Below are 9,998 nucleotides of genomic sequence, written 5' to 3' on the forward strand. Positions count from 1 at the left end.
GGTAACTCTAGCATCTCAAAAAGTTGAGTACTGCAAAAGTTGTAGATCGTCAAAAAAATTAGTGGCTTGGGTACGAAGACTTTTGCCACCCACTGTACAGCGCTGGTTTGTCCGTGCCGAGCTGGGCCAACGTACCCCACGTGCCGCTTCCTGGCATCGGGCTGACCAGCCGTGGGAATGAAAACAGAACCTTTCCCTTGCGGTTGCCGCGCTTCTTTCGAATGTCGTGCCCGTGCAGCACGGCTACACTGTTTCCGGTCCCAACCCAAGTGGAGACGCGTGTGCACACGTACTTGGTGCGAGGTCGATGGCGTCCGACTCGTTGGACTTGAACCGCGCCTCGAGCTTCTTACGGATCGACGCGCCTTTTCACGACTCGGTTCTGGCCGACGACATGGCCTCGTTCACCGACGATTCTTCAAGAGTGCCACGTCCCAACATACCGCACCAACGGTCCCAACTGCGGAGCGACCGAGTCAGGAGCACCGACTTTGCTCCCACGTGGTGCTTCCACCTCCGAGGGAGGAGTACCAGCAGTTCGTGCAAGTTGCGTGCATCGATACCACATGGACTTGCCACCAACAGTTTGGTGAAATGAACACACCGTGGCCACGAGGCAGAAGAGAACGAGTGAATGTGCTGGCATCGCGAAATCACGCCATCGACGACTTTGCGGCGACGGTCGATGCTGGCGGGCTCGTTGCGAAGGTTGGCCCCTGTTGAGCAATGAGAGGGAGCCATGTCCGACAATAGAGGACCTCGCCGTCGTGGAACGTGCGGCGATGCACACGCCACATGCCCCCTCGTATGTCGTGTGGTAGGAGCCATGCATTGGTTGCCTTTCGTTGCAAATAGGCACCGTTTCTTCCGCACACACGGCGTCCAAGCAGGTTATTCGATGCTTACAACTTACTCGCCCCGTACACGGGGTACCGGATGTGCTGTGGGAGCGGGACCAGGGCGCCTGCTAGGTTCCACCCACCGTCCACGAGGGCATTCGTTCCGGTCGTGTAGGCGGCTGCGGGCGACAGGAGGAACACAACGGCAGCCGACACTTCTTCGACAGTACCCAGGCGACGGGCTGGTGTGTTCGCCGAGTACGATTCGCACACTTGTTGCGCGACGGGACCGTAGTTCTTGAGCCCCGAGCTTTCAATCGTGCCCTGCAGAACCATGACGTTGTCGGTTTGACCAAGGGGGCGTCGTACCGGTGTCACCGCGTTGACGCGGATGCCGCGGCTCGCCCATTCGTACGCGAGGGACTTGGTCAAGTTTTCGACGGCTGCGCGAGAGGCGCCGCTGTGGCTGGCGTACGGAAATCCCTTGTCCATCGCGACCAGGACGTTGACGATCGCGCCTCCATGGTCTTTCAAATACGCTTCAAATGCGTACTTTGTCACGAGGAATGTGCCAGTGCTAGGGAGAGTTTGTTGCGGAGAAAGTTGCTCGAAACGGCAACAAACATGGCGCAGGAGGGAACGTACCTGTTTAGGCGATGCACCGCGTTCCATCCATTCAGGGACAAGTTTTCAAATGGAGACACAAATTGGCCACCGGCTACGAGGCACGTTGGAGGGCACCGAGACGAATGGATTTCATCCAACGTGTACACACCATTGTTCACGACGTAGTCGACTCGGTGGAAGACGCTCATGACTCGTTCGAAGAGCCGTTTGACTTGACCTTCGTCGCGGACGTCGCAAGCAATGGGCACGACAACGTTCGACCGTGACGAGTGTTTAGTCGGCAACTGCGCCTTGATCTCGTCCGCTGCCGCCACCAACATCTCCAGTGTTCTACATTCACATTGGACGTAAGCGGTCTTGTCGTAGGTGGTCGCGAGAGACGCTGGCCGGGAAGAATGCTCGTACCGTGACGCTAGCACCACGGAGCACCCAAGGAGGCACAGTTCATGCGCAATGGTTTTTCCAATGCCCGTGCCGCCTCCTGTGACTACAGCCTGCACGACAGCGTTAGCCGTAGCGAGAACGAGCCTTCCCCATCTGCGCTCACCACTCTCCCGTCGAACACGCCATCGCGGAACACGGTCGTGGCGCCGCGGATCGTCATGATCAAATGGACTCACTGGCTGATATCTAGAAATTGTACATATTTTAGCCAATCACATACCAACACCGAGTTTGATCGAGTTGAGGGGGGATGGTTGTTGCCCGTGGCATGACAACCTTCCCCAAGGACCTGCTTCAGTCGCGCAAGGATGCTATGGCCCAAGATTTGACCCAGCAAACGTATTGTATACGTCGGCATGAGTTGCCTCCCTTGTTTGTAGCCACTGCTCCCGTGACGAGGGGGGTCGCCATCGATGTGAGTTGGTGTTGTAGCTGGATTACACACGTGCTCCAAGCGGATCGAGCTTGGTCCCCCGGTGACAAACACCTTGTGCTTGATGCGACCGCCGCCGGCGGTACGCGGTAGCTACACGCCCGCTTCGCGCCCCCCTGGTGACGTTGGAAACGTCAACCGGAGGGGGGAATATTTGAAATCTAGTCAAACGAATAGATGAATATGCATTTAATCGGTATTATCCGGAACGCAAACGATTGGTAAGTCGTGGACAAGTTGAGATCGACGGCAGGACGGCTCCAAGCGACATGCGCCTCATCACACACAACATGCTCATGTGCAACAAGAAGGGGGTGTCGAATGGCTTTCCGTTGATCCTCAAGCCCGAAGAGACTGAGATCGTTGCGTCCGACTTCAGCGCCGAGTTCATTGTGAAAATGGTCGACAAACTTGACTGGGCTGCGTTCGTGGCGGGTGCGGCGGCATTAAACGTGGACGTCCCGAGCACCCCGTTGTCCGCCGAGGACAAGGCAAACGAAGTTGTGCTCAAACAGATCCATCATGCGTTGCTCGACGTGCACGTGAAGAAAGGCGTGCTGGTGTGTCCCGAATCTGGACGTGAGTTTCCGATCGTCGACGGGATTCCCAACATGTTGCTGCGCGAAGATGAAGTGTAATCGACGTATTTTTCTTATTACTTTGCCACAACGGTGCGCTCTTATACCAAAAAGTCGGGGCTTCGAGGTCGCTTTGGAGAAGGCTTCGAGTCGTCGACCTTCACTTCGTCGTCGCGAACTTCCAAGTCTCTGCACATCACCACCGAGTCAGGGACGGGTCCATCGATCATCACGATGGATGTGATCGTCAAGCAGCTTATGCAATACGTACTCTTTCAGGGTAACTTGCGGCTTCGGGTACAGGTTCGTCGTTGCCACCTTCTCTACTGCCTTGATCCATTCGATGGCGAATTCAAACTCGCCTTCCTTGTCGTCGGCGAGAGCAATCCCAATCTGTTGATCTCCATTTTTAGAGCTGTTCCTACTATTGTTCACGTACCTTGGCCAGCTTTGACGGATTGAGCTTGCTCGGGTCATCAACCTGCGTGTACCCTCGCGACGTGAGGATAAAGTCGCTGAATTTGAGCTACAATGGCGAATCAGTCACTGAATGAAGGGTGAAAGTGTGGCCGACATACCTCGGCTTCGACCCATTCATTCGGCGGCGCCTTCAGGAATCCCATGAACAAGTCGTGGGGGTTCCAGCTATCTGCTTGCGCGTTGATACGATACCTGCAGACGACGGTGAATGAGACGCTGCAGAATCGAGATGTTCTATATGAACGTACACACGCCCGTCCGTCTTGATTCGCATGGCCAGGCCTTCGTACCCATGCAGCATAAGGTGGCGCGGCACGTTGCCACGAATTGCGCAATACCCGCTTCGAACGACGTGTTGCTCGGTGGGTTGGAGGCTCAGACTGAGTTTGCCCGAAAATATCGCTAGAATACAACATTTCTGCATGAGAGTGGACAACAAATTGCAAAAATGAACGAAGGCTTCACACCTGCACCAGATTCGGGGTCATCGTCGGCTCGCCGAGGCTCGTGCTTGAAAGTGCACGTGGACGCGCCTGGGCAGAAACCTCGTTTCACGGAGCGTAATTTTGAGGATACATATACCTCCGATCGCTTGGTCGCTCGAGACAAGCCAGTCCTTGACACTATCGGGGCTGTTAAACTCGAAAATTGGCATATCGGTCGACACTGCAATCTTCATCCCGAGCACTACGTTCCGTCCACAAAACAGTAAGCACATGACAGCCCAAGGATGATCTTGTACTTTGCTTGGTCGAAAGGATCGACGACTCTGCCGACGCCACGATCTTGCGGAACAGGCTGATGGGCTTCGGTGCCATCTTGGTTGCTTCCACCCCTTTCTGCGAGGACCGGATATCGAATTTCCGGATACCCGAGATTTGCCACCAAACACCGGGTTTTGAGTCAAATACCTGGTGTTTGATCCCCGATGGTTCGATCTCCGTGACAGCCAGCAATTGCTTTGAAGCATTGGAACCTCGACACATCATGCTCCGCAAGTTTGCCCAACGCCACTTCGTGCCGACGAGCCAGCGATACCAGCGTGCGTTCGCAGCTCCGCGCTTCTTCTCCACTGAGCCTTGTATGGATGACGACGACGACGATACGACGGTACGTGCATGGTCATCGTGGTCATCAAGTGATCGTGCCTTCGTGTTTCAGGAAAACGGCTTGTTGGACCTGCATTTCACCCAAGAAGACGATGGCGTGAAGCGTCCATTCCGATTTGTTGGCATCCGCGACGTCGAAATCGAAGACAAGCGCTACGAAGATCGCGATCAAACCGTGAAACCCAAGAACGCGCCGATTGTGCTCCGCAACAGCTACGGATACCCTAACTTTGTCTCGCTCTACGTGGACACGCTGCCCAAATGCGTCGAGTACATGAAGCAGAACAACATTCCCCACGACCCACCTCGAAAGAACGAAGAGGGGGTGGACGTTGTCACGATCCCGCCGACCCCTGAGAGCGCGCCGCACTTTGACTTGTGCGACAAGCCGGCCTTCGTCGAGCTCTTGCAGGCGTCGCCCGACCTCATCAAAGAGTTCGAAGACAACGAACGTGAAAACTCGAAAACCTCGTTTGACGACTAAACAAATTTTGCGCGCGAACATTGCATAGATTAACCAAGTGAAAAGGACGCGACCGTTTCAAACTCGTCATTGTCAAATTTGCAGCTCCCTACACACGCGGCGGCGGTCGATGTCCAACGAGTGGCTCCCCGTACAGCGGCGCGAGCTTCTACATTGGTGACGGTGTCATGCACGACAACATGACACGCAATCGACGCACCTCCCACTGCTCGTACGTGATACTGATGATCGACTGCGTCGGCTTGGGTACTTCCCCGGTGATTCCAGACTTGTTGACTGGATTTGACATTGGACGTGAACCACGTTCGTGATGCAAAACACGGGCGTACCAATTCGAGGAAGCCCGTGGGAGTCGATGTCGATCTTGGCCTGGCCATCGCGAATGAGAAACGACATGTCAAACATGTTCTCTATCGTCTACAATACGATGAGAAGATTTGGCGAAAGGTGGTTGACGCAACCTGGGCAAAGCTCTTCGGATTCAGACACAAATCGAAAAGGCCGCAACTTCCTTGGTCTTGGACCAGAGTAAGGAGGTACTTCAACCGACCTGCTTGAACATCCTCTTGAACTAGACTGTCCTTTGCCACTTGCGTGGGTTGGCATTCTTCAACGTCTACACTATCAACTCGACGGCGGCGGGGTGCACGCCGTTCTTTGGCGACTAGTTGGGTGTCCTGAACCACCAAACCGTTAGAACAGAATGCCATTTCGAAATATGTCGACATCGTTTGGAAGCATACCATCGACCCATACATAAAGTTCACGGCGATCGTATTCTGAAAGCACGGTCCCACAGCTGAGCCCATCCGCAACCAGTCAAAGACGGATTCTGTGTCTTCGCTGGCGCACTTGGCCTTGCACGAGTTGATGAATTGACCTGTGTCGAACTTGGTCAAGTCGCTGGCGCTCATGAGTCCAGCTTGCTTCACAACAAGGTTGCTAAATTCGTCTAGGTTGCATGCGTCCAAGTTTGCCTCGCGCGGGTACACCACTTTGGCGTAGATGGAGTCGAGCTCTTGTGCTTTCGATTGAAAGATCGAGTTGTTCAGCTGAGACGCTTCCGCGCTCTTTTCCTTCAGCTCCTGCAGAATTTCACGCTCGCGGCACCGGACGACGCGTCGCTCTTCCAATGTAATTTTGCTGTCGGCCAGCAGCGGCCCGAACGAGCTACCATGTTCATGACGCCGTTTTCCCATGTTGCCCGTGCCGATTCAAGGCTTGTTTTGGAGGGAAATACCGGATTCGCAATCGATGATTGGTTATTTTCTCCCAATCAAACGGGTGAATTGCACAAATTTTGTCCAATCCTAAACCTCTACTTGCATCCGAACTCCAGTCGCAAGCATCAATGGCGTTCAAGTTCGGGAGCCCGGCGCGGCGTCGTGACGAACCTGTAGGCGGCGCGAATGAGTTCCATCGGCTCTTCCAGGCTTATGAAGCAGATTTCAGTGACCCAGTTGAGGAAGAATCCAAGATCATAGGGGAACTGGACACCCTGGACAACCTCCTTGTTTCACTTAAGCTGGAGGGTTCCATCGCTCCTCGCACAGTGCAGTCGATGGTGTCTTTCTTCATGAAGAAACGGTTCGGATTCCCACGGAAGAGCTTGAAGGACGACCGTCGCGTCCTCCACCATACCACGTTGCTCTTGATGGCTGCTTTGACGAAGGAATGCCAGGTTGATTCGGAAGACGACGCCGATGCGCTTGCGGCCTTGTACGAGTTCATGCTCGATCCATTCGCGGTCGACGGGTCAAATCGATGGACGCCGGCTGAACTTGGACCCCACGGCAGTGTCCTCTTTGCGTTTGCCCTGTTCGTACGGCACGTGGAACGCACGAACGATGCGATACACACTGCAACTGTGTCCCGCCTTCGCAGTCGCCAAGCGGACAACGCTGGCGAGTTTGAAATGGACGATACCCTGAGCGACATCGTGCTGGAAAAGGGTCGATCCCTCGGTGGCCTGTCGCTGTTTTCAACTATCTTCACGAACTCGACGACCGTGGAGTCCCCAGTGTTCGACATCAACGACGCCGCGTGGCGCCGGCTCGACGGTGATACCTTTCCCACCTACTTTCCTGACAGACGCCGCATGTGGGGTCTCCAGGACGCCGGATATGCGTTCTTTAGCCGCTTTGTCGACGACTTCGGCCTGCTTGATGTCACCAAATCCACCGCAGAACTTCTCGCTGTCGTCGACCTCTTTGCAGCGCTGGTTGCGCACCACCCAGCGCTCCGCGCGTCGGTTGTCCAAGAGGTATCTACATCTGTACGCAAATATCTCGTAACGATCCGAGGTAGGTGCTTCGACTGACTGAGCCGCTCGGCTTGCTCTTTCCACACCAATTGTCGCCGCTGTTACGACTTTTGACGGCATTTTGTGCGCCCGACACGGTGGCCACCCTGACAGATCAGATCGGTCTAGACCACCCGTTGGCGACGTACACCCATGTCGTCGGCGCTGACTCGTTGGAAGCGTGCAGCCAAATCGACGTCGCCTCCACAAACGGTGTGACGTGCAAGGAAGCGTTGCATCTCCCCGACGTTGTCATCTCCATTGGAACCACTGGGCAGAGCGTGACGATGGAAGGGCGTACGTTGGTGTGCTGGCACTTGGGAAGCTCGACCACAAGGCTTTCGCTGTGGGACGTCGTGTTCACGCGGCTCAGGCAGCCTGCTGAATTGGCTGATGCAACCGACCTGATTGCGGCGTTGAATTGGCTCGCGGCGTATGGCCGCGCGGCACCTCGTCGCTTTGATGCAATCTGGCGGCGCGCGCTGGGGTCCAGCCCAGACGAAGCCAACGACGCCATTCACTCGCTGCTGTCGCGCCACTTCACGTCTGGTTCGTTGGCCGTTCAAGCGGCGGCGCTGGGGGTGGTGACTGTCCTTGATGTGGCGGTGACAGCTTTGCTTGTCCACGGCGTCGCTGGCGAAGCGATGCATGCTCTCGTGGTGGCACAGGATGCCGTTGGCGTTTTGGCATGCCTGCAATGCTTGATCCTTCACATGTCATCGTCGCCTGAAGTCGTCGTGTCGCTGCTCCTGCAACTCCTGGAACAACCCGCCACCGACAACGTTGCCCGCATCGTGACATTCCGCCTGTTGGCTCAGAGCCTCGCCCTACCGCAAGTGCACAAAAAACTCGCCCCGACGATGCTCTTTCACGGCCGCGCATTGCTCTTTGACGCAGCCACGACATTGCTGCTGGCAGACGCTCCAGCACCGGCAACACCTCCATCCAAGCCGGAAGCTGCATTCAACTTTGATCGACCTACTCCTGTTGAAACCCCCGTCCTTCCCTACGCATTTGCCGACGTGACATCGTCGGACGTCGCAGTCGTCGAAGCCGTCCTGTCTGCCGTTCGCTTGCTTCTGGACACTTCCACCGTGGAATCTCAAGCGATCGAAGCGTTCGTTGCACATTCTAACGGTCCACTCAACTGGCCCGTGGCGTGCGCGGCGTATTTGACCTGTTCGGCGTCCCCGGTGATCCCCCTCGTCGCGGCGCGCCTTCTCACGACGGTGTCGCTGCACCTCACGGACTCGACGCTCATGGCTTACTTTCGCACGCAGGACGACATGACGGCGTTCTTGGACTCACTCCTGACGATAGTCCAGACGAGCGATGCTCCCCGATTGCAAGTTGCTGTTTGGACTTTGTGGACACACTGTCTTGACGTGCAGCCGAGTGTGCTGTCGCTTTTGTTTGAACACGGCACGGCCGCCGCGACGCTCGTCGATTCGATTCGTGGCACGTATGAAAATGGCCTGTACGGCGTGCTCGCGTCGGCACTCGGGTTTATCCTGGCCATTTGGGAAGGGTTGAGCCATTCGAATGCGTGCCATCACATGGCTGCGTTGTTTCGTGACCAGCCGCTCTTTTGGGCGACTCTGACGCAGCCCTTGGGGGTGTCCCCACCGCACGCGCATGCAGCGTTTGCCCAAGGCGCGATCTTCAAAATCCTCGCGATCGAGTACCACATTGAAAGGCAGCGGAAAATCCCCGGGGCATCCAACCTTGCCGACATCGTCGGATCGTTTCGAGACCTTTACGACCAGTGGTTCCACGATTACACGAGCGAGGACGCTGCAGCCATGTACCTCCCGACCGCACACACCAACACCGATCGGGCTCTTCCTCTGTACGTCCAAGCCGCCGACGTCCCCGCATCGCTGTATGTGCTGGCACAATGGACTATCTTCATGGAAATCGTCTTCTTGCACCCTTCAACAAGTCGACAAGGTGCCTCGGCATCCGCTGTTATCCAGTCAAGCCCTTCTAACTCGTCCAGGAGCCGCATCACGGTAACGCCAACGCTCGTGTGCCATGTTGGGCAGTTTGTACCCGCTCATGGTGTCTCTAGTGTGACTCGCCCATGCTTCCAGCCCGCACGGGAGCGCCTTCCCGGCCATCCAACTTTTCAGGCGATCGCACGTCCCTCGAATGGAGCTTGAAGTTGACGGCCCGCATGGCTGCGCTCGCAACGTCGGCCCAGGTTGATCCCCAAGCGATCCGTCTCCTCAGCCGTCTGAGTCTGTGCATGATTCACCATCAAGTGTGCGAAGTCAAGCACAAAACCAACGACCCGCGGTGGTCGACAACGCAGTTGCGTCCGTCGCAGCAGCTGGACCCGACCACGTCGCTTCATTTGGTACGCATCGTCCTACGTTGCAATGGAGCGTTCGTTTCGCATCTGGATCGGCGTTGCTTTGTAGATCACGGTCGTGCACTCGATTGTCCATCACGACGCGTCAAATGCGGCGCTGTGGACAGCATCGTTGCTCCTACTCCGACAACTGGCACCGCCGCTGCCCCCGTTGTTGCTCAGTCGCGTGGTGACCCACTGCATCACGGCCTTGGCCTCTGCGACCACCGACGACCCGTTGTTCTCTACAGTCGGTCAAGTCCTTCAAACCGTGCTGCAGCACCACATCCCGGCAGACTCGACGACTGCGGCGTTTCAACTGCTTGCGATCGTCGGCCAAGGGCCTTTG

At 56.2% G+C, this 9,998-nt stretch overlaps 7 protein-coding genes across 8 annotated transcripts in view; 3 read left to right on the forward strand and 4 right to left on the reverse strand.

Annotated features, from left to right (window-relative positions):
- Window positions 1-58: 58 nt before the first annotated feature.
- On the reverse strand, window positions 59-646 carry H310_14886 (hypothetical protein; the record flags this gene model as incomplete). Its single annotated transcript, XM_008882849.1, has 2 exons — window positions 59-248; window positions 444-646. 2 exons carry the CDS (start codon window positions 644-646, stop codon window positions 59-61), a joined length of 393 nt encoding a protein of 130 aa, XP_008881071.1.
- A 256-nt stretch (window positions 647-902) lies between these two features.
- H310_14887 (hypothetical protein) lies at window positions 903-2,070 on the reverse strand (the record flags this gene model as incomplete). The annotated part of the gene is made up of 6 exons (XM_008882850.1): window positions 903-1,163; window positions 1,209-1,416; window positions 1,485-1,557; window positions 1,615-1,796; window positions 1,872-1,960; window positions 2,014-2,070. The coding sequence occupies 6 exons, from the start codon at window positions 2,068-2,070 to the stop codon at window positions 903-905; spliced, it is 870 nt and encodes a 289-aa protein (XP_008881072.1).
- Window positions 2,071-2,555: 485 nt separating this feature from the next.
- On the forward strand, window positions 2,556-3,026 carry H310_14888 (hypothetical protein). Its single transcript, XM_008882851.1, has one exon. The coding sequence runs from the start codon at window positions 2,613-2,615 to the stop codon at window positions 2,979-2,981; it is 369 nt and encodes a 122-aa protein (XP_008881073.1). The 5' UTR covers window positions 2,556-2,612; the 3' UTR covers window positions 2,982-3,026.
- H310_14889 (hypothetical protein) lies at window positions 2,580-4,288 on the reverse strand. Its single transcript, XM_008882852.1, has 8 exons — window positions 4,144-4,288; window positions 3,984-4,088; window positions 3,869-3,934; window positions 3,650-3,803; window positions 3,500-3,593; window positions 3,361-3,447; window positions 3,193-3,314; window positions 2,580-3,110 (listed from the first exon to the last, which is right to left on the reverse strand). Exons 1-8 carry the CDS (start codon window positions 4,217-4,219, stop codon window positions 3,023-3,025), a joined length of 792 nt encoding a protein of 263 aa, XP_008881074.1. The 5' UTR covers window positions 4,220-4,288; the 3' UTR covers window positions 2,580-3,022.
- Window positions 4,248-6,224, reverse strand: H310_14890. Of its 2 annotated transcripts, XM_008882853.1 has the most exons (5): window positions 5,738-6,224; window positions 5,456-5,671; window positions 5,324-5,411; window positions 5,194-5,270; window positions 4,248-5,142 (listed from the first exon to the last, which is right to left on the reverse strand). In XM_008882853.1, exons 1-5 carry the CDS (start codon window positions 6,191-6,193, stop codon window positions 5,083-5,085), a joined length of 897 nt encoding a protein of 298 aa, XP_008881075.1. In that variant the 5' UTR covers window positions 6,194-6,224; the 3' UTR covers window positions 4,248-5,082. The 2 variants fall into 2 exon arrangements, with proteins under 2 accessions (XP_008881075.1, XP_008881076.1); XM_008882854.1 differs by having other exon boundaries at window positions 5,324-5,671.
- H310_14891 (hypothetical protein) lies at window positions 4,328-5,190 on the forward strand. The gene is made up of 2 exons (XM_008882855.1): window positions 4,328-4,511; window positions 4,563-5,190. Exons 1-2 carry the CDS (start codon window positions 4,389-4,391, stop codon window positions 4,992-4,994), a joined length of 555 nt encoding a protein of 184 aa, XP_008881077.1. The 5' UTR covers window positions 4,328-4,388; the 3' UTR covers window positions 4,995-5,190.
- A 97-nt stretch (window positions 6,225-6,321) lies between the features above and the next one.
- H310_14892 (hypothetical protein) overlaps window positions 6,322-9,998 on the forward strand; it is a gene marked incomplete at its 3' end in the record, with an annotated part of 5,137 nt that continues 1,460 nt past the window's right edge. Inside the window, exons 1-4 of the mRNA XM_008882856.1 lie at window positions 6,322-7,257; window positions 7,302-9,308; window positions 9,368-9,655; window positions 9,720-9,980. Coding sequence (XP_008881078.1) covers window positions 6,346-7,257; window positions 7,302-9,308; window positions 9,368-9,655; window positions 9,720-9,980 — 3,468 coding nt within the window. The 5' untranslated portion in view covers window positions 6,322-6,345. The remainder of the gene's footprint in view (window positions 7,258-7,301; window positions 9,309-9,367; window positions 9,656-9,719; window positions 9,981-9,998) is intronic.

The sequence above is a fragment of the Aphanomyces invadans genome (genome assembly GCF_000520115.1).
Source record: "Aphanomyces invadans strain NJM9701 unplaced genomic scaffold supercont1.100, whole genome shotgun sequence".
NCBI classification, from domain to species: Eukaryota; Oomycota; class Saprolegniomycetes; order Saprolegniales; family Verrucalvaceae; genus Aphanomyces; species Aphanomyces invadans.

Coding starts and splice junctions, on each gene's coding strand:
- H310_14888 (XM_008882851.1), top strand. CDS start 2,613: ATGCGCCTCATCACACACAACATGCTCATGTGCAACAAGAAGGGGGTG.
- H310_14891 (XM_008882855.1), top strand. CDS start 4,389: ATGCTCCGCAAGTTTGCCCAACGCCACTTCGTGCCGACGAGCCAGCGA. Junction 4,512..4,562: donor ACGACGACGACGATACGACG/GTACGTGCATGG, acceptor TTCGTGTTTCAG/GAAAACGGCTTGTTGGACCT.
- H310_14889 (XM_008882852.1), bottom strand. CDS start 4,219: ATGGCACCGAAGCCCATCAGCCTGTTCCGCAAGATCGTGGCGTCGGCA. Junction 4,089..4,143: donor GATCCTTTCGACCAAGCAAA/GTACAAGATCAT, acceptor GACGGAACGTAG/TGCTCGGGATGAAGATTGCA. Junction 3,448..3,499: donor ATGAATGGGTCGAAGCCGAG/GTATGTCGGCCA, acceptor TCGCCATTGTAG/CTCAAATTCAGCGACTTTAT.
- H310_14890 (XM_008882853.1), bottom strand. CDS start 6,193: ATGGGAAAACGGCGTCATGAACATGGTAGCTCGTTCGGGCCGCTGCTG. Junction 5,672..5,737: donor ACTTTATGTATGGGTCGATG/GTATGCTTCCAA, acceptor TTGGTGGTTCAG/GACACCCAACTAGTCGCCAA. Junction 5,271..5,323: donor CCACGGGCTTCCTCGAATTG/GTACGCCCGTGT, acceptor TGTCAAATCCAG/TCAACAAGTCTGGAATCACC.